General features: G+C 39.4%; 1 protein-coding gene and 1 long non-coding RNA gene across 7 annotated transcripts in view; one reads left to right on the top strand and one right to left on the bottom strand.

Annotated features, from left to right (window-relative positions):
- Positions 1 to 27,081, top strand: part of LOC128704759 (chloride intracellular channel exl-1) — a 231,239-nt gene that overhangs the window by 185,698 nt on the left and 18,460 nt on the right. For all 6 annotated transcript variants that reach the window (XM_070098661.1, XM_070098663.1, XM_070098660.1 and 3 more), the window contains exons 2-4: positions 5,001 to 5,267; positions 17,586 to 17,716; positions 21,513 to 21,714. In XM_070098661.1, the coding sequence (XP_069954762.1) occupies positions 5,088 to 5,267; positions 17,586 to 17,716; positions 21,513 to 21,714 (513 nt within the window). In that variant the 5' untranslated portion in view covers positions 5,001 to 5,087. The remainder of the gene's footprint in view (positions 1 to 5,000; positions 5,268 to 17,585; positions 17,717 to 21,512; positions 21,715 to 27,081) is intronic.
- Positions 19,287 to 27,081, bottom strand: part of LOC138854592 (uncharacterized) — a 51,943-nt gene continuing 44,148 nt past the window's right edge. The window contains exon 3 of the long non-coding RNA XR_011393768.1: positions 19,287 to 20,303. This is a non-coding gene — a long non-coding RNA (uncharacterized lncRNA). The remainder of the gene's footprint in view (positions 20,304 to 27,081) is intronic.

Genomic DNA, 27,081 nt, shown 5'->3' with positions numbered 1-27,081 from the left:
GCAGTGAAGGTGACGTAATATGACAAACTGTCAGCTAACAAGTACTTGTTTGTTGTACCGTCTGTGGACGCTTTTGATTATTATAATCAAAAAGAAGCGCTAAGCCACAAGGGCTATACAGCGGATGCTTTTGATCTATTGATAACGCCTTAAAGCTGCTTGGTTTATGACGTATAAATTCTTAGTCTACACGAGGTAAGGTTGTGTATCACTGCACAGTATCGAAATAATCGCGAGTCAAGTTACCCGTAAATTATTATTATTATTATTATAATCAAGGGGGAAGCGCTAAACCCGGAGGATTATACAGTGCCTGGGGGGGGGGGGAAGGCATTCAGGCTTAATTCGGGGAACTGGAGCAGAGATCCAATTCCCTAAATCAAGAGCTCCTCACCAACATCAAGGAACCTTCCTTGAGGGGAATTACCCGTAAAGGGATTAAATTATGCTCTCAGCGTATATACACTGAGAGTCATACATATTTCCATATACATACTCCGTATTATAAAGTCTAGAGGTATCAACCTTGGTATTAGATACCGACACATTGGTTTAGAAAGATACGTGAGGAAACACTAAGACATATTTATCAGAAAACGTTTCGGTCCCGGGACCTTGACTTCTAACATACACAAGTTAGGTTGGTCAGGTTTGTCAGGAAACAGGACAGTTGTTTCCTGACGCGGGTCTTAGTCATATGATGACCCGCAGCCTGAACCTTTGGTCATCTGATCGAGGCCTTCTGCTGGCTCACCAGTTCTCCCCTTTAAAAAAATATGGTTATATAACCATTAGAGATTAATAATATATATATATGTATATATATATATATATATATATATATATATATATATATATATATATATATATATATACTATATATATATTATGTCGTGCCGAATATGTAAAACTGGTCAATTAGCAAGAACTCATTTAAAATTAAGTCCTTTCTAAAATTTTATCTTATACGTTTAAAATGAAAGGGGGTAAGGCAGCCGGGATTGATGGGATAAAGATAGAAATGTTAAAAGCAGGTGGGGATATAGTTTTGGAGTGGTTGGTGCAATTATTTAATAAATGTATGGAAGAGGGTAAGGTACCTAGGGATTGGCAGAGAGCATGCATAGTTCCTTTGTATAAAGGCAAAGGGGATAAAAGAGAGTGCAAAAATTATAGGGGGATAAGTCTGTTGAGTGTACCTGGTAAAGTGTATGGTAGAGTTATAATTGAAAGAATTAAGAGTAAGACGGAGAATAGGATAGCAGATGAACAAGGAGGCTTTAGGAAAGGTAGGGGGTGTGTGGACCAGGTGTTTACAGTGAAACATATAAGTGAACAGTATTTAGATAAGGCTAAAGAGGTCTTTGTGGCATTTATGGATTTGGAAAAGGCGTATGACAGGGTGGATAGGGGGGCAATGTGGCAGATGTTGCAAGTGTATGGTGTAGGAGGTAGGTTGCTGAAAGCAGTGAAGAGTTTTTACGAGGATAGTGAGGCTCAAGTTAGAGTATGTAGGAAAGAGGGAAATTTTTTCCCAGTAAAAGTAGGCCTTAGACAAGGATGTGTGATGTCACCGTGGTTGTTTAATATATTTATAGATGGGGTTGTAAGAGAAGTAAATGCGAGGGTCTTGGCAAGAGGCGTGGAGTTAAAAGATAAAGAATCACACACAAAGTGGGAGTTGTCACAGCTGCTGTTTGCTGATGACACTGTGCTCTTGGGAGATTCTGAAGAGAAGCTGCAGAGATTGGTGGATGAATTTGGTAGGGTGTGCAAAAGAAGAAAATTAAAGGTGAATACAGGAAAGAGTAAGGTTATGAGGATAACAAAAAGATTAGGTGATGAAAGATTGGATATCAGATTGGAGGGAGAGAGTATGGAGGAGGTGAATGTATTCAGATATTTGGGAGTGGACGTGTCAGCGGATGGGTCTATGAAAGATGAGGTGAATCATAGAATTGATGAGGGAAAAAGAGTGAGTGGTGCACTTAGGAGTCTGTGGAGACAAAGAACTTTGTCCTTGGAGGCAAAGAGGGGAATGTATGAGAGTATAGTTTTACCAACGCTCTTATATGGGTGTGAAGCGTGGGTGATGAATGTTGCAGCGAGGAGAAGGCTGGAGGCAGTGGAGATGTCATGTCTGAGGGCAATGTGTGGTGTGAATATAATGCAGAGAATTCGTAGTTTGGAAGTTAGGAGGAGGTGCGGGATTACCAAAACTGTTGTCCAGAGGGCTGAGGAAGGGTTGTTGAGGTGGTTCGGACATGTAGAGAGAATGGAGCGAAACAGAATGACTTCAAGAGTGTATCAGTCTGTAGTGGAAGGAAGGCGGGGTAGGGGTCGGCCTAGGAAGGGTTGGAGGGAGGGGGTAAAGGAGGTTTTGTGTGCGAAGGGCTTGGACTTCCAGCAGGCATGCGTGAGCGTGTTTGATAGGAGTGAATGGAGAGAAATGGTTTTTAATACTTGACGTGCTGTTGGAGTGTGAGCAAAGTAACATTTATGAAGGGATTCAGGGAAACCGGCAGGCCGGACTTGAGTCCTGGAGATGGGAAGTACAGTGCCTGCACTCTGAAGGAGGGTGTTAATGTTGCAGTTTAAAAACTGTAGTGTGAAGCACCCTTCTGGCAAGACAGTGATGGAGCGAATGATGGTGAAAGTTTTTCTTTTTCGGGCCACCCTGCCTTGGTGGGAATCGGCCAGTGTGATAAAAAAAAAAAAAAAAAAAAAAAAACGTTTAAAGATATATTTTTTTCATTAATGTTGATGTAAAAATTTATAATTTTGCACCAATAGGAACTTAGAAAACTTACCTAACCTTATCATAAAAAGCGCAATTTATTTTAGCCTAACCCAACTAAATATGTTTCAGATTTGTTTACAATAATTTAATACTAAACAAACACAGTGAAATATATTTTTGTCGTTAGGTTCAGAATGATATTGGCGAAATTATTGCATACACAATTTTTCACTTGTCCTATATGGCAAGATGAGCGTTGCTATTAAGCCAAGATCGCAAGTTCTGACTATTGGGTACGACATATACAGGCCCGGTGGCCTGGTGGCTAAAGCTCCCGCTTCACACACGGAGGGCCCGGGTTCGATTCCCGGCGGGTGGAAACATTTCGACACGTTTCCTTACACCTGTTGTCCTGTTCACCTAGCAGCAAATAGGTACCTGGGTGTTAGTCGACTGGTGTGGGTCGCATCCTGGGGGACAAGATTAAGGACCCCAATGGAAATAAGTTAGACAGTCCTCGATGACGCACTGACTTTCTTGGGTTATCCTGGGTGGCTAACCCTCCGGGGTTAAAAATCCGAACGAAATCTTATCTTATGCGCGGAGAGTGGGGTGTGACACCCACTATCCACCTTTATATACTGTTTTTTGTTTTTTTAACCTGTATGTGTTAGACGTGACCAAGGTCCAGGACCGAAGCGTTTTCTGATAAATATGTCCTAGTGTTTGCTTACGTGTCTCTCTAAACCAAAGCCCATTATTATTATAATCAAAAGAAGCGCTAAACCCACGAGGGCCATACAGCGAAACAGGGAAACCAAAGCCCAGAAGTTTACGTAGTTCACTGGTGTTTGGTGGTTAGTTAGTTTAATATGTTTATTATGCACCCCATACCCATCCTGTGGGCGGTAGTCAAAAGATTACAGAGGTACATAATTGGTCCAGGGACTGGACTCCAAAGTTTTGACAGCGTTTGGTGGCCAGGAGGAATGTATTGATAAAGTGATGTAATGGGATACAACATACACTGAGAGAATCATTATGTAATGGGATACAACATACACTGAGAGAATCATTAATGTAGAATACTGTACTCACAGAGCTGTGTCAGAACCACAGATAAAACTGAATGACCAGATCGCAAAACAGGTGGGGTTTGAACCCAAAGCAGATGAATCTTAAAACTTACAGGCCAGTGCGTTGACCACTGGACCAGGTGGGTCTAATGTGACTCATCCTACTGCGGTGAGAGATGCAGTGTTTAATAATAATACAATAATAATAATAATAATAATAATAATAATAATAATAATAATAATAATTATAATAATTAATGTATACTCCTTCATGCAAGCCATAATTTTACAGCAAAGTTATTGATAATTTGCTCGGAAGTCAAGAAAAATTCCACTGAATTACAAATCAATAAAAATTTTCATTAATATTCATACTTCAGCTTTATCAACAAGCTTATAGTGTCATTTGTTTATTCTAGCAATATTTGTACGACACTCCAATGCTAATATAGGTCATATGACACCTGGTGAATGAGAGTCATTCAGACTTGCTCCAAGGAAGATGAGGTTAAGTCCAGATTCTTGGTTCGAGAGCCCTTCACCAGCATGAAAGCAGTTTCTCTGAGGGAACTTCTTAGTGAAACATTAATGCCCCTAAATATTTATTTCACCATAAGTTCTAGAGGCTTGAACATCCAGGAAGTTCCTGTGATATGATTTGTTCGGATTTTTAACCCCGGAGGGTTAGCCACCTAGGATAACCTAAGAAAGTCTGTGCGTCATCTAAAGCTGTCTGTCGTATTTCCATTGGGGTCCTTTAATCTTGTCCCCCAGGATGCGACCCACACCAGTCGACTAACACTCAGGTACCTACTTACGGCTAGGTGCAAACAAGCTAACGTTTATAGAGGGTTTCAGGGAAAAACCGGTTAACCAGATTCGAATCCTAGGGTTGGGAAGCACAGTTCCCTGCACCCTGAAGGAGGGGGTCATCTGAACTGTGATGTCAGCACACTTCTGGCAAAGGGGCGTTGATTGTATTTACTTTGTTTTGGGGGGAAGATACCCTTAGTGGGAGACGGTTGTGTTAAAAAAGTCATTTAATATTTCATACTTTATTACAAACGAAGCTCTACATCTGTGTGGGTAATTAAATGTTATGCAACTTATTCTTTACAAACTCTAAACCCATATGGGTCATTCATCACTATGGTGACTCACTGATTCCATATTAAACATTTCAGAGGCATTTATTGGAAGCGAAGAGAGGCCAGAAAGTGGCCACGGCAGAAGACAGAGGTCAGTAGGCGCAGGAGGACAGAGGTAAAGTCATGGGTAGCGTGGGCCAGCCCTCAGTGGTGGTGGTGGGACCCACTACACGAGCCCGGGAGGAGGTCACTGTCTATGTGAAGGCTGGCGTCGACGGGGAGAGGATGGGAGCCTGTCCCTTCTGCCAGAGAGTCTTCATGGTACTCCTCATCAAGTCTCAACACAACCTCCTCAGATTCAAAGTGAGTCTATTTTCATATTACTGATAGTATATAGTACCATCAAATAGAGGGACTGACCACTAATGTCAAGGCTGAGGGACTGATTATCTCAAAACTGTCTTCTCCAATGTTATTTTTTTATTAACATATCGGCCATCTCCCACCAAGACAGGGTGGCCCAAAACAGAAAAACTTTCATCATCATTCACTCCATCGCTGTCTTGCCAGAGGCATGCTTACACTATAGTTATAAAACTGTAACATTAACACCCCTCCTTCAGAGTGCAGGCACTGTGATTCCCATCTCAAGACTCAAGTCCGGCTTGCGGCTTCCCAGAATCCCTTCATAAATGTTACCTTGCTCATACTCCAACAGCACATCAAGTCCTAAAGAGCATTTGCCATCATTTGCTCCTATCTAACACGCTCACGCATGCTTGCTGGAAGTCCAAGCCCCTCGCACACTATATATATATATATATATATATATATATATATATATATATATATATATATATATATATATATATATATATGTATATATATATTTTCAACAAGTCGGCAGTCTCCCACCGAAGCAGGGTGACCCAAATAGAAAGAAAATCCCCAAAAAGAAAATACCTTCATCATTCAACACTTCCCCTCATTCACACATAATCACTGTTTTTGAAGAGGTGCCCAGATTACAACAGTTTAGAAGTATATACGTATAAAAATACACAATACATGTATATCCCTCCAAACTGCCAATATCTTAAACCCCTCCTTTAGAGTGCAGGCATTGTACTTCCCATTTCCAGGACTCAAGTCCGGTTATATAAAATAACCGGTTTCCCTGAATCCCTTCACTAAATATTACTCTGCTCACACTCCAACAGCTCGTCAGGTCCCAAAAACCATTTGTCTCCGTTCACGCCTATCTAACACGCTCACACGCGCTAGCTGGAAGTCCCAACCCCTCGTCCACAACACCTCCTTTACCCCCTCCCTCCAACCTTTTCGAGGACGACCCCTACCCCGCCTTCCTTCCCCTACAGATTTATATGCTCTCCATGTCATTCTACTTTGATCCATTCTCTGTAAATGACCAAACCACCTCAACAACCCCTCTTCAGCCCTCTGACTAATACTTTTATTAACTCCACACCTAATTTCCACACTCCGAATTTTCTGCATAATATTTACACCACACATTGCCCTTAGACAGGACATCTCCACTGCCTCCAAATGCCTCCTCGCTGCAGCATTTACAACCCAAGCTTCACACCCATATAAGAGTGTTGGTACTACTATACTTTCATACATTCCCTTCTTTGCCTCCTTAGATAACATTTTTTGCCTCCACATATATACCTCAATGCACCACTCACCTTTTTTCCTTCATCAATTCTATGATTAACCTCATCCTTCATAAATCCATTCGCTGACACATCAACTCCCAAATATCTGAAAACATTCACTTCTTCCATACTTCTCCTCCCCAATTTGATATCAAATTTTTCTTTATCTAAATCATTTGATACTCTCATCATCTTACTCTTTTCTATGTTCACTTTCCACTTTCTACCTTTGCACACACTCCCAAATTCGTCCACTAACCTTTGCAATTTTTCTTTAGAATCTCTCATAAGCACAGTATCATCAGCAAAAAGTAACTGGGTCTTCCCATTTTGTATTTAATTCCCCATAATTTAATTTCACCCCTCTCCCGAACACCCTAGCATTTACTTCTTTTACAACCCCATCTATAAATATATTAAACAACCATGGTGACATTACACATCCCTAAGACCTACTTTTACTGGGAAGTAGTCTCCCTCTCTTCTACACACCCTAACCTGAGCTTCACTATCCTCATACAAACTCTTCACAGCATTTAGTAATTTACCACCTATTCCATATACTTGCAACATCTGCCACATTGCTTCTCTATCCACTCTATCATATGCCTTTTCTAAATCCATAAATGCAATAAAAACTTCCCTACCTTTATCTAAATACTGCTCATATATATGCTTCAATGTAAACACTTGATCTACACATCCCCTACCCACTCTAAAACCTCCTTGCTCATCTGCAAGTCTACATTCTGTCTTACCTCTAATTCTTTCAAAAATAGCCCTACCATACACTTTTCCTGGTATACTCAGTAAACTTATTCCTCTATAATTTTTACAGTCTCTTTTGTCCCCCTTCCCTTTATATAAAGGGACTGTGGAAAATTTTATAGGGGTGATTACCTTTATGTACCTCAACATTACATGCATACAAGTAAACTCATTGGGAGACAACAACGATATTGTTTACCGTAGTCACCCATGTAGACATGTGAGAAAACTTAACCACCTCTGGTCACTGCAGGTGGCCCCTCGACCCTCACAATCTTATCCATATCTATCCGAGACCAGTATAAATTGGGTAGCACCCTCAAGTACGGCGCTACTAATTAATTATGGACTGTATAGATTATATTAGTTTAACTGAATGAAGGGGGGGGGGGGTAGGTTACACATGGATATATCCATCAAGGAAAAACACTTGTATATAATCCCACCACTTACCAGATATTCTCTGGGGGTCACTTGATGTAGCTGGATCACCCATAACCTATCCAATTACAACATACCTAACTGGCCAGTATCAGTCTGCTATAACTAGAAGAGTTACTTAACTGTGGGTGATTGATACTCCTTATTTCCTCCATTCACCATCTCATTTCGATGTCCTGCTACACCGACACGGTTCTTATTCCAGCAGGACGAGGTATCCGTTGGTTTGTCCCGGTTTAGAAGTCGTGACTCAATGAACTTCACTTTCCTCGTGACAGAAACAACGTGGTCTAGCGTGTTCACTTGGAGCAAGGCGACTTATTTCACTTCACGCATTCTCTTAACTTAGCGTTATTATCATTAATTACATTACAATTTACAAGACGGTTTAATGTCTCATAATTATTATACACATTAGAGATCACTCCATTAAGATCTGAGACCGATGAGTGATGATTAAACCAAGGGTAATTTTCCCCGGGACACAGTCCATGGCGATACGCCAGTCACCCGGTCCTACCCTTATTCACTCATTTTACCACTTTATTACAGTGGTCCCGTAAATCACGTTCCCTCACTCTCCACCAGGAACAGTTATGACACTTCCTATTATGAAATGAGGCCTATATTAATCCTTAGGCCGCAGTGAATGCCAATTTCCTGGTTCCATGCTTTCCCAGCCTCCTCACTACATTCAAAACACTCCCGCCTCCCCCATGCCCCGAGTCGACCTCTACCCCCACACATCCGCGCATGCGCAAAGGGAACTCCTGGTTCTATCCTATTTTCAAATACATTTTTGACCCATATTGACACATTAAACACCTATTAGGCACTATAGTTTCGGAAAATTAAAATATTTTCCACACTGCAGCCGGGCGGAGGTCGTTGCTAGACGACTTACATAATGTGGAGTACAATTTTCCCATCTTCACTGGCCACCTGGCTTGGGAACTCCAACATTGGTATTTACATAATCACCCATTAATTCTTTCCACCTGTTAACTCCTCAGATAGGGCTCCATCCAAAGCACACTCAAGCCTCCATGCTTCTGGTATTAACAATTTCCCTCTTATTGTAAGGTGTGACACTAAGCCTATGCTCTCTGGGTTAATTTGTTGGGCATACTGGAATTATAAGACTTTAACAATAACGAGTCTCTCTCAGTATCCCAAGTCAGCCCCAGCACATTACTGCATATAGGCACTTCAACTCCATGGCCATCCATATTTATTGATCCCTCAAAATGGACTAATTACTGTTCCATTCTCTCAGGGGCATAAGCCTATGCTCCCTGGGTCAATTTATTGGGCATACTGGAATTATGAGACTTTAACAATAACAAGTCTCTCTCAGTGTCCCAAGTCAGTCCCAGCACATTACTGCATTATTTCATTAACCCCTTCACATATCCTCATTAGTTCCTCTTCAGTTGACGTGACACCCGGAAATTGTCCACATAAGATTATTTACCCAATTACTTCGCTCAGTGGACCACCTGTTCACTTAAGGTGTGCATTTATCGTCGCCTGAAGTAAGAACAATTTATTATTTAACTGTTTATTAATTATATCATTATAAGCAGTCAACAATTTTGGTGTCTTGCTCAGTTCGCAGAGCTGGACCCTTTAACTGTCCATACGCCATCCTATAATTAGTAGGTAATTCTGGACGGTCGAGCTTCCACGGAAGTCGCACCCAGTAATGTCCAGATTCACATTTAACATCCTTCAGGTATTGTTCCTGAGTAATGGAATCATTTGGACTTTCCTCATTTATATTAATCCCTATGCTGTCCAGCTCCCACAAATTAAACTGGCTCAACATCATTCTCGATAGAAGAATACTTGTACTGGGTTGACCTTTTATGAGTAAGACACCGTGACTGTATTCACTACTTCCTCTAGTCATTATTACTAGGCAGTAGTCTGCCATATATTACATGGCCCGTACCAGTGTTGAGGAGAGTGACGCCGCATGGTTTTGGATTTATGTCCTTCATCCTGAATTATTACATCCAACACCGGCAAGACTACCTCAGCTAGGCCATCATTATTGCCATTAGCTGCAACCTTTACATCAGTCACTGTAGTGTCAGGGCTATTAACATTATCATTATTGACACCATTATTATAAGAATTACATACAACCCTGCACATAACTGTATGGTGCCTTCCCTTGTTACATTGATAGCAACTGTTCAATTTGGTATGACAATCCTTTACATTATGATTGTCTAGACATCTGATAAATCTGTCAGGTTCTTTCATTCTTTCCACTTTAATATCACATGAATTATAGGCATTACAATTTTTAGTGAAATGAGTACCCTGGCAGAAGAGACAGTCTCTCTTTTCCTTGCCTGACCTCTTATTAACTGAGTTACCCTTACTGAGGTACTTATTCCTCTTACCTTGATGTGAGGAACCATTATTACTGATTCCTGACTTGATATGTGCCTATTTAACTCTTAACTATGATTATTACCACTGGGATTATTTTTCCCTTTTGAGTACAGAAATACGTATCTTAATCTTAAAATAATGTATTTATTTAATTTATTTATTAATTTGAACATGATACAGAGTAGTACAAATGAATACAGTTAAGTGCAACATGCCAAAGCCCCTTGTATGCAGAGCATTATGGGCAGGCTTAAAATTAACTTAAGATTAACTTAATGATTCCTAACTATTCATAAGTTTGCCTGTGATACTCTAATGTAGAAACTATGTATTGTGCCAAAGCAAAAGCAATCACATTGCTAAACTCACAAACTAGTATTTAGTCACTTAGTATTTAGTCAACTTACTCCACAATTTGTAATAATTTAGGGTTAAGAATTAATCTAAGTTTGCCCGAAATGCCTAGCCATGCTAGGTGTTCTAGTGGCCCCCTCTGTAATTTAGTATCTTATTACATGTAAACCACACAATAAACAAAATCTGTAAACCCTGCATTGTAATCCTTATAGAGAATAAACTTTGATTGATTTGATTGATTGATTGATGATAACTCTACCATACACTTTACCAGGTATACTCAACAGACTTATTCCCCTATAATTTTTGCACTCTCTTTTGTCCCCTTTCCCTTTATACAAAGGAACTATGAATGCTGTCTCCCAATCCCTAGGTATCTTACCCTCTTTCATTTATTAAATGAAAGCACCAACCACTCCGAAACTATATCCCCACCTGCTTTTAACATTTCTATCTTTATCCCATCAATCCCAGCTGCCTTAACCCCCTTCATTCTACCCACCGCCTCACGAACTTTCCCCACACTCACAACTGGCTCTTCCTCACTCCTACAAGATGTTATTCCTCCTTGCCCTATACACAAAATCACAGCTTCCCTATCTTCATCAACATTTAACAGTTCCTCAAAATATTCCCTCCATCTTCCCGATACCTCTAATTCTCCATTTAATAACTCTCCTATTTTTAACTATCAAATCCATTCACTCCCTAGGCTTCCTCAACTTATTAATCTCCAAACATTTTTCTTATTTTCAACAAAATTTGTTGATAACATCTCACCCACTCTCTCATTTGCTTTCTTTTTACATTGCTTCACCAATCTCTTAACCTCTCCATATACTATTCCCTCCTTGCATCACTTCTACTTTGTAAAAACCTCTCATATGCTAACTTTTTCTCCCTTACTACTCTCTTTATATCATCATTCCACCAGTTGCTCTTTTTCCCTCCCACACCCACTTTCCTGTTGCCACAAACTTCTGCTGAACACACTAACACTACATTATTAAACCTACCCCCATACATCTTCAACCCCATTGCCTATAATCTCAATAGCCCATCTATCCTCCACTAGTTGTTGATATCTTACCCTAACTGGCTCTTCCTTTAGTTTATAAACCTTCACTCTCTTACTTGCTGCTTCTATTTTGCTTGTATTCCATCTACCTTTTACTTTCACTGTAGCAACAACTAATAAGTGATCTGATATATCTGTGGCTCCTCTAAAAACACATATATCCTTAAGTCTACCCAACCGTCTTTTATCTACCAATACGTAGTCCAACAAACTACTGTCATTACGCCCTACATCATATCTTGTATACTTATTTATCCTCTTTTTCTTAAAATATGTATTACCTATAACCAAACCCCTCTCTATACAAAGTTCAATCAAAGGGCCCCCATTATCATTTACACCTGGCACCCCAAACTTACCTACCACACCCTCTCTAAATATTTCTCCTACTTTAGAATTTGTGTCCCTTACCACAATTACTCTCTCACTTGGTTCAAAAGTTCCTACACACTCACTTAACATCTCCCAAAATCTCTCTCTCTCTCCTCTACACTCCTCTCTTCTCCAGGTGCATACACACTTATTATGACCCACTTTTTGCATCTGACCCTTATTTTAATCCACATAATCCTTGAATTTATACATTTATATTCCCTCTTCTCCTTCCATAACTGATCCTTCAAAATTATTGCTACCCCTTCCTTTGCTCTAACTCTCTCAGATACTCCTGACTTAATCCCACTTATTTCTCCCCACTGAAACTCACCTACCCATTCAGCTTTGTTTTGCTTAGAGCTAGGACATCCAATTTCTTTTCATTCATAACATTAACAATTATCTCTTATAATCTGCACTACATCCATGCACATTCAAACATCCCAGTTTCATAAAGTTTTTCTTCTCTTTTTTTATTATTTTCTACAGGAGAAGGGGTTACTAGCCCATTGCTCCTGACATTTTAGTCACCTCATACTACACACATGACTTACCAAGGAAAGACTTTTCCACTTCCCCATGGAGAATAGAGGAAATAAAGAAGAACAAGAACTATTAAGAAAAAGAAAAGCTTAGATGTTTGTATGTATGTATATATATATATATATATATGCATGTGCATGCCTGTGTAGTGTTACATAAGTGTAAGTAGAAGTAGCAAGATATACCCGTTATCCAGCCGTTTATGAGACAGAAAAGAGGGACACCAGCAGGTTACAGGTTTCTGTTTCACACTCATTTGGCAGAACAGTAGTACCTCCATGGGCAGTTGCTGTCTACCAACCTATTACCAGTGTTATATTCGTTTCAGCAGGAATGGTACCAAAGTGTTGTACATGTCTTAGTCATCAAATGTTGTATATATATCTTATTTATCAAGTGTTGCACATATAGCTTATCCATGAAGTGTTGCACATACAGTAGACCGTTTAACACGGTAGTTACGTTCCTGAAAACGCCATGTTAGATGAACTGAAGAACTTATGGGAAAAATAGGGTTACATTCCTGGGAGCCCCCAAAAAGCCAAACTACTATTTTTAGACCTTCAGATCTTACAAAATAAAAGTGAATATGTAATTGTAGTGCATTGTCGTGATATATTACTGCTTAAGACTACAAACGCAATAGAAATAATAGTATTTCTTACCTTAAATTGTGGGTAATGGTGTTTGTGGATGATTGTGAAGAGAATGGATATGGATGGTGTCGCCCTACTGGGCTGAGGTGGATGGGTGTTGGCTGTTGGCAGAAGTGGATGGTAGAGATTCTGGTACTGAAGCCGATGGTTGTACTGGAGTGTGCATAAAGTCAGTAAGTTATTCAGTCAAGTTGGTGTCATTCAGTCAAGTCAGTATGTCATTCAGTCAAGTCAGTGTGTCATTCAGTCAAGTCAGTGTGTCATTCAGTCAAGTCATTGAGCCAAGTCAGTAAGTCATTGAGCCAAGTCAGTAAGTCATTCAGTCAAGTCAGTAAGTCATTCAGTCAAGTCAGTGCTATGACTGCTTGGCAGATTTAACATATGGCAATGAAAATAAGAAAGTATGTATGTAAATAAACACATCAAGCTTCCTATCGTCCTACATGCGTATGAACTGAAGTGAAGGTTGGGAGGGTGGTGTGGGTGGGTGTGGGTGGCTGAGGAAGGTGGGGGATTGCATGGTGGTAGGTCTCCCCCGTTGACACAATGGTGTAATCCACAGACTATCCCGCCTGGTGGCGCTCAAAATTTTTCCCCTTCCGCAACTGTGTTAAATTAATTTTATGAAGTGTTTAACAAAAATATGCTGCAATTCTTCAAACATGCTATATCCAAAATGTGCAAGACAAAGCTGTGTTAAACGACAGTCTACTGTATATGTTATTCATCAAGTGGTGCACATATATCTTATTCATCAAGTGTCATACATGTTTTATTCATAAAGTGTCACACATGTAACTTTTCAAGTGTTGTACATGTATCTTATTCATCAAGTGTCATACTAGAAAGAGGAAGGCGCTCCCTATACAGGCGAAGGCAAAGAATAACAGAACAGCTAAAAAAGACTAATATATCTGTAATATGAAGGGAGGCACAGGTCAGAGAAATAGCAAACATCAAACTTAAGCTAAAGGAATCTAACAGGAGTCAAGAAACGTGGGAAGAACTAAAAGCCATAAATGAAATTTACCTGGAGTTTACCTGGAGAGAGTTCCGGGAGCCAACGCCTCCGCGGCCCGGTCTGTGACCAGGCCTCCTGGTGGATCAGAGCCTGATCAACCAGGCTGTTACTGTTGGCTGCACGCAAACCAACGTATGAGCCACAGCCCGGCTGGTCAGGAACCGACTTTAGGTGCTTGTCCAGTGCCAGCTTGAAGACTGCCAGGGGTCTGTTGGTAATCCCCCTTATGCATGCTGGGAGGCAGTTGAACAGTCTCGGGCCCCTGACACTTATTGTATGGTCTCTTAACGTGCTAGTGACACCCCTGCTTTTCATTGGGGAGATGTTGCATCGTCTGCCAAGTCTTTTGCTTTCGTAGTGAGTGATTTTCGTGTGCAAGTTCGGTACTAGTCCCTCTAGGATTTTCCAGGTGTATATAATCATGTATCTCTCCCGCCTGTGTTCCAGGGAATACAGGTTTAGGAACCTCAAGCGCTCCCAGTAATTGAGGTGTTTTATCTCCGTTATGCGCGCTGTGAAGGTTCTCTGTACATTTTCTAGGTCAGCAATTTCTTATGTTAAATCTAAGTCCAGAACAACATCCAATATTGGACCCCTACTTAGATGAGATGGGTCCTACACAGATGACAGCGAGGAAATGAATGAGTTACTCAAGTCCCAATATGACTCGGTTTTTAGCGAGCCACTTACCAGACTGAGAGTCTGAGACCTAAATGAATTTTTTATGAGCGAGACAGAATTTGGTAGATTCAAACCTGTCTGATATTATCCTGACACCAAATGACTTTGAAAAGGCAATAAATGATGTGCCCATGCACTCTGCCCCAGGCCCAGACTCATGGAACTCAGTGTTCATCAAGAACTGCAAGAAACCCCTATCATGTGTTTTAACATCCTATGGAGAGGGAGGATGGACACAGGGGTCGTCCCACAGCTGCTAAAAACATCAGACATAGCCCCACTCCACAAAGGGGGCAGTAAAGCAATAGCAAAGAACTACAGGCCGATAGCACTAACATCGTAATAATGTTGGTAGAATTACCGACAATATGTAAATTAAAAGGACACAAGTGCAACTAATGTGACATTTTATTGTGGCAACGTTTCGCTCTCCAGGAGCTTTGTCAAGCAGACAGGGATGTAAGCCACAGCACCGTGTCTTCCTTTGCAGATGACACCCGAATTTGCATGACAGTGTCCTCCACTGAAGACACTGCAAGACTCCAGGTGGACATTAACCATCAATATGAAGTTAAATGATGAGAAATTTCAATTACTCCGATATGGAAAACGTGAGGAAATTAAAACTATATTGGAGTATAAAGCAAATTCCAACCACACAATAGAGAGAAAAACTAATGTAAAAGACCTGGGAGTGATAATGTCAGAGGATCTCACTTTCAAAGACCACAGCATTGTATCAATCACATCTGATAGAAAAGTGACAGGATGGATACCGAGGACCTTCAAAACTAGGGATGCCAAGCCCATGAAGACACTCTTCAGGTCGCTTGTTCTATCTAGGCTGGAATATTGCTGCACACTAACAGCACTTTTCAAGGCAGGTGAAATTGCTGACCTGGGAAAGGTACTGAGAACTTTCATGGCACACATAAGTGTGACAAAACACCTCAGTTACTGGGAATACTTGAAGTTCCTCAACCTGTACTCCCTAGAATGCAGGTGGGAGAGATACGTGATTATATACACTTGAAAAATCCTAGAGGGATTGGTACTAAATTTGCACACAAAAATCACTCCCTATGAAAGCAAAAGACTTGGCAGACGATGCAACATGGCCCCAATGAAAAGCAGGGGGGCAACTAGCATGATAAGAGACAACACAGTAGGTGTCAGGGGCCCAAGACTGTTCAACTGCCTCCCAGCATACATACGGGGGATTACCAATAGACCCCTGGCTGTCTTCAAGAAGGTGCTAGACAGGCACCTAAAGTCAGTACCTGAGCAGACAGGCTGTGGTTTGTATGTCGGTTTGCCTGCGGCCAGCAATAACAGCCTGGTTGATCAGACCCTGATCCACCATGAACCTGGTCACAGACTGGGCCATGGGGGCGTTGACCCCCGAAACCCTCTCCAGGTATACTCCATGTATCTTATTCATCAAGTGTCATACATGCATATTATTCATCAAGTGCTGCACATATTTCTTCTTCATCAAGTATAGCACATATTTCTTATTCATCATGTGTTGCGCTTATTTCTTATTCATCAAGTGCTGTGCATATTTCTTATTCATGAAGTGTTGAACATGTATCTTATTCATCGAATGTTGCACATATTTCTTATTTGTCAAGTACTGCACATATATCTTCATCAGGTTTGCACATTTGCATATATTCTCTCATTAGCAGTTTCCTTATTGTTCATGATTGTTCTATGTGGCATGAACCAACCACATCTGGAGACAGTAAAGCAGCAATTTAAATAACTACACCTACCATCTGACTTACGACCTGCTCAACTTACGACCACTCGACTTATGACCGTGTTTTTTATGCCAAATTTCTGGGAAATAAACAACTATTTGTGTTGTGCACAGTGTTTATCCTAAACCTTACAGTATAAAATACAGTACTAACAACATAAAGAGTAAAGTAAAACATGAAATACCAAAATAAAACAATAAAATAAAGTCATTACAAAAATGTTTTGTTGATATTCAGTAGTAAAGTTCGACTTACAACCATTTCGACTTACGACCGGTTTCTCGGAACTGAACTCGGTCGTAAGTCGGATGGTAGGTGTATACTATATATTTTGGCCTTGGATTTTATTCTGCTGAAGAGGACCTCATGATGAGGGCAAAGTAAACAATATACATTTGACTTGTTTTGTAGGGAATGACAAGATAACAAACTAGCAATGTAGAGAATGACCAGTAGATATATTTTTTTTTTACAGTCATAATTTTTTAAATGTAAATTTTGGTTATTAAATTTCAGGTACTGACATTGCCTCTTCAATTATTATGTTACCATTATTATTATTATTTACTGCACTTTAATAATTGATGTTATTCTACTGTAGTTAATTACATTATAGTGTACTTTTTATAATTATTATTATAATCAAAACTAAGCACTAAATGTTCTTTTTTTATGAGTTTTATTACTGATCAAATTTGCATATCGAGTATACTGAGTAAAGGACACAGGTGCATAGGTTAAGGTCATCTTTATTGGATGCATTTCAGCCCTGAGAGCTTAGTGTATACATACACTTAAGTGTGTCCTTTCATCCATATTAATGATATCAACATATCTTCCACCTTCATACCCAACACTGCTATTTAATAAGCATATATAACAATTCTCTCATGGTTTTATCACTCAGGTAATCACAGTTAATCCAGCAAAGCCTCCACCAGAATTTAAAGTCTTGGGTTTGAAGCATGTCCCGGCACTCATCCATGGAGATGATGGCTATGATGCTCTTGATGACATTATTCATTATCTCGACACAAAGTGAGTTGCACTGCATTACAAATACAATTTTTTTTTTTTATGTGGTACAAATAGTGTAGTTTATATGTAAGACAACATTGGTAGGCACAAAAGCATTAATATGCAAGGCATTTTGGGCTAACTAATCCTAATGCTTAAAAGTTACTTAAGATTTAGACAGACTAATAAATAGTTCTTATGAAGTTAACTACAGTCCTGTGTGTAATAAGAAAGGTAGCTAGTGAACAAATGATACAATTTCAGGAGTATGATTTTATATCAACCTGACTTAATGATCTTCAGTTTTATGAAGTGATTGAATAGACACATTAATGGTACAGGAGGGCCCTGCTTATACAGCAGGTTAGGTTCCTAGCTACTGCTGTAAAGTGAAACATAGCATTATTTCACTTTCAAATGCATATAAAAGCTTGATAACATGTTTACACTATCATATTAATTGAGCAGTAAAGCTAGGACTACAAAATGCTGAAGTATGCTCACAAAGAGCATACCTTAAAACATTTTTATTCTTAGCTCTTAGTGAGTGGTGAATATAATTACTGTAGGAAGTCTGAATAAATGAAGAATGGGTATAATTGAAAAACTGCTGCATTAGCAAAACACTGTAAAGTGAAGTGCCGTTAAGTGGGCCCCTCGTGTATGCAATACCCATCACAGGTGTTTCATTCATCAGCAATGCGAGTTCTTTCTTTCTGGCTCTTCTGCTCACTTCTCTTATTTCCTCTTTCAATTGCTTTCAATGCTCTTTCACTTCTTTCTCTGCATCTTTGGTTGAAAAGTGGGCTCATTTTTTTTAACCCATTTTCTCTACTTTTTCTAGGAAAGGTCTCTGTCCTACCACTAATAACTCCAGTTATTAGGTCATCATATTCATATAACTTTAACCCTTTCAGGGTCGGTCCTGAATATGTATGGCTTGATAGCCACTGTTGGTCCCATATTTATACGCCAAAATTCTAGCACCTTAAAATCTGGTGGAAGAAAGCTGGTAGGCCTACATATGAAAGACTGGGTCTGCATGGTCAGTGTGCACAGTATAAAAAAAAATCCTGCAGCACACAGTGCATGAGAAAAAAACTATGACCGTGTTTTTGGTTAAAAACAATGATTTTGTAGTGTATTTTCATATGGTATTTATGGTTGTATTCTCGTTTTCTTGTTCTCATTTGATAGAATGGAAGATATATTACAGACATAGTGATGATTTTGACTGGTTTCTTGATGAAAAGTACCTTGAAGTTGAGCTCAAAGTAGCGGAAATGTTCGATTTTTACCGATGTTCAAGAGTAAACAAATCATGCCATGCGTCCAATACACGTCAACTGGTGAGTCTAATATTCTTTCACAAGTATGCTGATATTATTTATACCATTTTTACAATAATGCAGTAGTCTGCGTAACAGTAAATATTCTATTTTTTGTGAGAATAAAAATTCAAAATGGAAAGCAAGAGTAATACAAGAGGGGCCTGGAGATGTGACTAGTGAACAGAGAAAATGTTATTTTAGTGCCATGAATATCTGTCTTGTTTATTTTGGACCCTGTTTTGAAATTGGCATCTTTTGAAATTTGGTTGAAATTGGCCAAATTGCCAATTTCTGACCACTTTATTGGGTAGTTGAAATCGGTAAATGGGTAGTTTCTTGTACTCAATTGATAGAACAAATGGAGTTCTAGCGAAATAGCTATGATTGATTTTAATCGATTGGAACATTGGAATTGGCTGTAAATAGGGGACAAAGTGGGTAAAATCACTGATGTGTAGTTCAAGACTGGCATCCCCACGAGCCCCTTTGGGGCGGGGCAGATGGCAGACCAAAGGCCTAGCTTCTCCCTACGAGCCCCGTGAGGGCAGGGACTGTGGCTAGGTCTGGGGACAGTTGGTTCCAAAGATGAGGGGGTACTTGTACCTCCTCCCATGGGAGACTTAGGTCTCGAGACACTCCCCAGATAGGGAGCCAAGGCCGGGTCACCACTACTTGGAAAAGACCCGGGCCGGGAGAATACCGGCGAATAAAAAAAAAAAAAAAACTGATTGTGTAAATATCGCTGATATCGGTAACTTCGCTAGAGAGTAATCGCATAAGTTTTCCATCAAATTTCCTACTTTTGGTGTCATTACCATCATCGGGAAAAGATTCTCTATCATTTCATAAGAAAAAATTCTTTTTTTTTTTTTTTAAATTTTCGACACTGAGAGTGAGTTAAGGATCGGGGGATCTTCACCCTCAAAGGGTTAGGACCAGCATTTTGGGAAACACTTCACTGTGATCCGCTTCCTGACAAATAAAATATCACCACCCCCTTCACTTCTACATACAAACACAGTTTAATAAACAAAAATATTTTGCACAACAATTTAGAATCAATCATATTAACCATCATAATTATTGTTTCAAGCCAAACATTAATTACATTCCTATAATTATTATTATTATACTGGGGGCACTGACCCCTGAAACCCCTTCCAAGTATTATATTCACATTATTATAATCAAAACTAACTTCTAAATCCACAAGGGTCACGTTATACCGTGGAACCCCAGTTTTCGTCCTTAATCTGTTCCAGAAGGTCAGTCGAAATCTGAAATGGATGAAAACCAAAGTAATATTTCCCATAAGAAATAATGTAAGTCCAATTAATCTGTTCCAGACTCCCCAAAAAATTAACAAAAATACATTTTATAGAGAATAAATATAGTTTTACATACAAAAAAAATGAGAAATAAATATAAATGGCTAATTTCAAAGGATCTGTGAACATTTAAATCACTATTACATACCTTTGCACCTCATACCACTTTGCACAAATGTCCTTAATCACTGAAGAATGCATATTCTCCCCTCTCACTTCCTCCTCCTCTGAAGCAATTTCCTCAGCTGCAATCTGTTGCTGTTCCAGATGAAGGTGTTGTAGCTCTTCAGTGGTTAGCTCTTCCCTTTGGTCCTCCACCAACTCTTCCACATCCTGCCCACTCACATCCAACCCCATGGACTTCCCCAAAGACACAATACATTCCACAATAGGCGAAGGGTTGTCAGGGTCAGGGTGGCACTAGGAACTTTCTTTTGGCCCCATGGTGGCTTATTTCACAGTCGTACTCAATAAACAAGCACAAAAAACAATTGATTATTATGAAATGTTTCGGATGAACACACAGAGTATTGTTCACTGAATAAGTGACAGAGGTAGACTGAGTGAGCAGCTGCATCCTGGGCAGGCAGATACGTCTGATACGGACGATTTCCGAGTGGAGGTACAAAACACGGGGTAAAATTTCACCCAAAAAAGTGGTTGAAATCTGAATTGTACGATATCTGCACTGGACGAAATCTGGGGTTCCACTGTATTTATAAAAATGTGACAGACCAGTACAGATCATATGATGTCATTTTTTCATAGACTTAAATGTTGCATACACATTAATAGGTATAAAGTGGCTCTCTTAGTTATGTTTGATTCTTCGATGCTGGATCATTTTTAGAATCATCTTATTTGAAACACACACACACACACACACACACACACACACACACACACACACACACACACACACACACACACACACATATATATATATATATATATTAAGTCAAATACCAGGATCTGAACCCATCATCTAGTATTCTTGGATTACAAGGATCCCAATGGAAGTCACTGACCTTTTTTGGGTTATCCTAGATAATTTACACATATGTTACTATGTATGGTAATTGTATTTATGTGTACCTGTATATAACTAAACATACTAATTTACTATATTTTTATATATTTTCTTATATTTTGTGGCAGTTTTCCTGGAGGTGGCCTAGAGTACAACAGCCCTGAGGCAGACCTTGCCACGAAGGACTTCTTCTCCAAGTTTTGTTTCTACATCAAGGCAGTGAACCAAGATCCCTCCAAACTAGACCAGGCACTAGAGAAGCTCAACCACTTCCTGGAGCACTGCACACTTATCACTAGTGGTCTGACCAATGGTGACACCAACCACCAGGTAATACTGCTTATCTAGTGTCAGAATCAATGTGGGTCCCCTCATGCTGAGAAGAGAAGTTTATTTATTTATATACATGTTCAAGTCCCTTATATAAAATGGCTGAAGCAGGGTGACCCAAAAAAGAAACACTTTCACCATCATTTACATATAATCAGTGTCTTTGCAGAAGTGTCTAGATATAACAATTTAGATGTCACATCAAACAGCCAATATCCCAAACCCCTCTTTTAAAGTGCAGGCATTGTACTTCCCACCTCCAGGACTCAAGTCCGGCTAACTGGTTTCCATGAATCCCTTCAGAGAATATTACCCTGCTCATACTCCAGCTTGTCAGGTCCCAAAAACCATTCATCTCCATCCACTTCTATCTAACATGCTCACACATGCTTGCTGGTGGTGTAGTATTGGCATATAACCTATGCGCATGCTCCTTTACACTTTAAATCATCTCTAGAATACATGTCCTTATAATACCTAATACAATATAAATGCTATGTAAATAGTTGTTATATTGCATTTTTAGGGAATAATGATGACACTCGCCAAAACTCAGGCTCATCTCTCTTAGTAACTCTTGTATGATGATGATGATGACGATTGCTGAAATGTTGATGTGATGAGGCGAAGAGATGTGTAGCACTGTAGATAAGAAGTGAGACATCAGGCTAACTTGAACCTTCTGACAGGACGTCAGAAGGATCATCTACGTCAGAAAAACCAGGTTCCAATTGCAGATGTTGATGCTTTAGAGGCTCAATAATACTAATGTAAGAATCTGTGGAGGTTGAGGGTTAAGGATCTTCAAATATTGAAGGTTGAGGCTTCACAATTGCAGATGTTTTAATTAGAAACTTTGTATTAGGAAGCTGTTTCTGTTTTTCTTTGCATCATCAAACTAATCTTGCAGTGGTTGTAGGCATGTTGTTATCCCTCGGGTGACATGGAGGTTTTGTTCCATCGAAGGATCGTACTCAAGAATCATATCCTTTAACACTTATGCCTGTTGAAAAAATCTGCTGCAAACTTTTCAAGTGTCCAAACTGATGACTCTGCCTCCTAAATCTTCTTTATCATCATCTTCTGTAGAGAATTTCAGCAGATCTTTAAGTTCCTCATTGGTAAGGGTTTCTCTGTGCTCTTCTATATGTTGCCAGAACATAGGCAGGCAATTTTTGTTCTTGTTCTTAAGAGCTCGGGGATTGTTTGCTTGGTAGACGAGGCCTGGCTTGATCATTTGACTTGCTGCATTGCCACACAACACCAGAGTAAGGTGATTTCCAAGCCTTGAACCCCAGGGCCTGTTTGGCACTCTTATGGATTTAGGTATGACTGGGCATTTTCTTCAATAACAAGCCTGTTTCATCAGAATTGAAGACTTGCTCTAGAAGGTAGCCTTTCTCTTTTATGAGTTTCTTGAGCTCTTCTGGAAGGCTGATGCTGAATCAGCATCGGCTGATGCCGATTCTCTTGTGATCTTCAAGTTCTTGAGGCTGTTGTGCTTGGCACATGGCAAATTCAAATTTGGCTTTTTGGAACTTTCTGATTTTTTTTTTAATATTTTTGATCCATGGTTGGTTGAATCCATGGATGCGGATTTGGAGGGCCTACTGCATGTATGTATACAGCCTCTCCTCACTTAACGACGGAGTTCTGTTCCTAAGACCACGTTAGTAAACGAATTTGTCACTAAACAAGGAGCATACTATAATGTAGTGGGTTTGTGTCAACCATATTTGATATTGTTTTAATGTCACCTTTGCACCATTTATAACATTTTTAGTAGTAGTCTGCCCGAAATGCCTAGGCATGCTAATGGCCTTCTTTGTAATTCATATTTTATAATATGTAAACCACAAATTGTAATTAATATTTTATAATATACGTATAATATACAATGTATCAAATACAATATGGGAGTTGACACAGTTACTTTTTGCTGATGATACTGTGCTTATGGGTGATTCTAAAGAAAAGTTGCAAAGGTTAGTGGACGAGTTAGAGTGTGTAAAGGTAGAAAGTTGAAAGTGAACATAGATAAGAGTAAGGTGATGAGGGTATCAAATAATTTAGATAAAGAAACATTGGATATCACATTGGAGAGAAGGAGTATGGAAGAAGTGAATGTTTTCCGATATTTGGGAGTTGATGTGTCAGCAGATGGGTTTATGAAGGATGAGGTTAAGCATAGAATTGATGAGGAAAAAAAGGTGAGTGGTGCTTTGAGGTATATGTGGAGACAAAAAAACGTTAACAATGGAGGCAAAGAAGGGAATGTATGAAAGTATAGTGGTACCAACACTCTTATATGAGTGTGAAGCTTGGGTTGTAAATGCTGCAGCGAGGAGGCGGTTAGAGGCAGTGGAGATGGCCTGTCTAAGGGCAATGTGTGGTGTAAATATTATGCAGAGAATTCGGTGTGGAAATTAGAAGGTGTGGAGTTAATAAAAATATTAGTCATAGGGCTGCAGAGGGGTTGTTGAGGTGGTTTGGTCATTTAGAAAGAATGGATCAAAGTAGAATGACATGGAGTGAACAGGTGGCAGGTGAGTGATCGCCCGCCACCCGTTCAGTCTGTGTTTTTACACTCTCTGAACTCCATGTATCTCGTCCTCTCTCATTTACTATTTCGTTAACTAGTTGGCCCTCATTGACGATGGCATCTAAGCTTAGTTGTGATAAAAAGAAGAGTCGTAAGCCTCTTATTTTAAGTGCCAAGTTAGAAATGATTAAACTTAGTGAACTGACTTTTTTGGGTTATCCTAGGCTCTCTACACATATGCTACTATGTACAATAATCTATGTAACTATATTTGTGTATACCTGAAAAAACTTAGTTATATATAGCAGCATATGTGTACAGAACCTAAGATAACCCAAAAAAGTCAGAGTGATTTACTACTGACAGGGAAAAACTTTTACACTGCCACTCACCTTTCACATATTCATATTAATATTTTAAGGTAAGTAACAAGTGTACTGTATGTGTACAGCCTCTCCTTACTTAACGACGGAGTTCCATTCCTAAGACCACGTCAGTAAACGAATTTGTCGGTAAGTGAGGAGCATACTGTAATGATAGTGGGTTTGCATCAACCATCTTTGATATTGTTTTAATGTTGCCTTTGCACCATTTATAACATTTCTGGTATACTATTTTTAAATGTTTGTACAGTAGTGTACTGTATATTGAAATAAACAGAATAGAGGAAATCAGCTCTAATATATATTATTTAGGTATAAATACTGGTCAGAGAGCCCATCGTAAGTCAGGGGCATCAGTAAATGAGTACATCGCTAAGTGAGGAGAGGCTGTATTTTACTTTTTATTGTGTGTTTTAATGCCTAGTAAATTGCTAACTTAATATATGTTAGTGTAAGCTGGTTATCTAGCATTTATAAGTAAAAAAAAAAAAAAGTGTTCCACTTTACGGCGGTAGCCTGGAACCTAACCTGCCATATAAGTGGGGCCCTACTGTACATTATTTAGGTATGCAAACTGGTCAGAGAGCCCGTCGTAAGTCCGAGTCATCAGTAAATGAGTATATCACTAAGTGAGGAGAGGCTGCATATATACATCTCCCACTAAGCCAGGGTGACCCAAAAAAGAATAAATAAAAGTTTTCTTTTTTACATACAGTAATTTATACAGAAGGGGTTACTGGCCTCTTGCTCCTGGCATTTTAGTTGCCTCTTATGATGTGCATGGTTTATATACATACATACATATGAGAGACCAGCTGACATTTTATAAAATAATTTACACCAAACCAATAATAATTTAGAATAATTCTTACTATTACTTTTCTGTAATACAGGTCAGCCATCACTGATCTGGCAGTCACTAGTCTGGTTCCATCACTAATCTGGCAATAACTCTGGCTAGTGTAATTTCCAATTACGCTAGCTAAAATAATGTTGTTCTTGACAGATCACAGATCTGGCAAAATCACTAATCCAGCACACAACAGGTCCCAATGATGCCAGATTAGTGATGGTTGATCTGTACTGCTACTACAGGTCAGCCATCACTAATCCGGCAATCAGTAATCCGGCACTAGTTTTGGCTAACATAATTTAAAATTTCCGGGGTCGCCACACCAACCTGCCACTACTGTTTGGTGGCACTACTTGCTGCATAAGTCATTCCAATTTGTTTTTCTCCATTTATTGTTATAACCTGCACACTTTTAGCTCTAGCCATGGTTCCAATGAATAAAAGAAATACTTCTCATTGTGTAAAGTGCATACACCATACATTGCCAATTAAAGATAAGGAGGCTTTGAAGCCACTGTTGGTCGCCATGAGCTCAGCTTACTTAGATAAGCTGTGACTGATAAATTTAGGCCTATATGTGAGAGAATAGGTCTGTGTGGTAAGTGTGCACTATATAATAAATATCCTGCAGCACGCAGTGCATAATGAGAAACAATGCAACCATGTTTTTTTGTAAAACAGTGACTTTACGGTATATTTTTGTATGGTTTTTATGGTGGTATTCTCATTTTTTGGGGGTCTCATATGATGGAATGGGAGATATTTTACAGAAATAGATGTAATTTTGACTGGTTTCATGAAGGAACCTTGAAATTGAGCTCAAAGTGGAAATGTTTGATTTTTGCTGATGTTCAGCAGTGTCTAATGTGTCCAACTGGATGGTCTAATACACAGTCATGAATGGGTCGACATTATTTATACAATTGTATTACAATAATGCAGTAGTCTGCATAACAGTAAATCTTCTGTTTTTTGTGTGAATAAAAATTCAAAATGGAAAGCAAGCGTAATATAAGAGGGGCCTGGAGACGTGACTAATGAACAGAGAAAATTTATTTTAGTGCCAGGAATGTCTACATTCTTGATCTTATTTTGAAATTGGCGAAATTACTGATTTCTGGCCACTTTAATGGGTAAGCGAAATAGATAAATCGGCAGTTTCTTGTACTCAGTCAACAGAATAGAAGGAATACTAGTGAAATAGCTATGAGTTTGGTAGACTGGAACAATGGAATGGGCCAAAAATGGGGCATAAAGTGGGTGAAATCGCCAATGCGTAAATATCACTGTTCGGTTAAGTGTAATCTAACTTAACCACTCTGTAATCTGGCAAGATCACTAATCTGGCACTCTACTAGGCCAAATGATGCTGGATTCGTGATGGTCAATCTGTACTACTTTAACATAAGAACATAAGAAAGGAGGAACACTGCAGTAGGCCTGTTGGCCCATACTTAGCAGGTCCTTTACAACACCAACCCACTTTCAGTGCTACCCTAACAATAAGCTCTGACAAATCTATTTACCCATGTACAAGTCCCACTCATATCCAACCCCTCTCATTCATGCATTTGTCCAACCTAAACTTG

The sequence above is a fragment of the Cherax quadricarinatus genome, chromosome 63, assembly GCF_038502225.1.
Source record: "Cherax quadricarinatus isolate ZL_2023a chromosome 63, ASM3850222v1, whole genome shotgun sequence".
Lineage (NCBI taxonomy): Eukaryota > Metazoa > Arthropoda > Malacostraca > Decapoda > Parastacidae > Cherax > Cherax quadricarinatus.
Note: the sequence above shows the minus strand (reverse complement) of the source record. Positions and strands in the feature narration are given on the sequence as shown.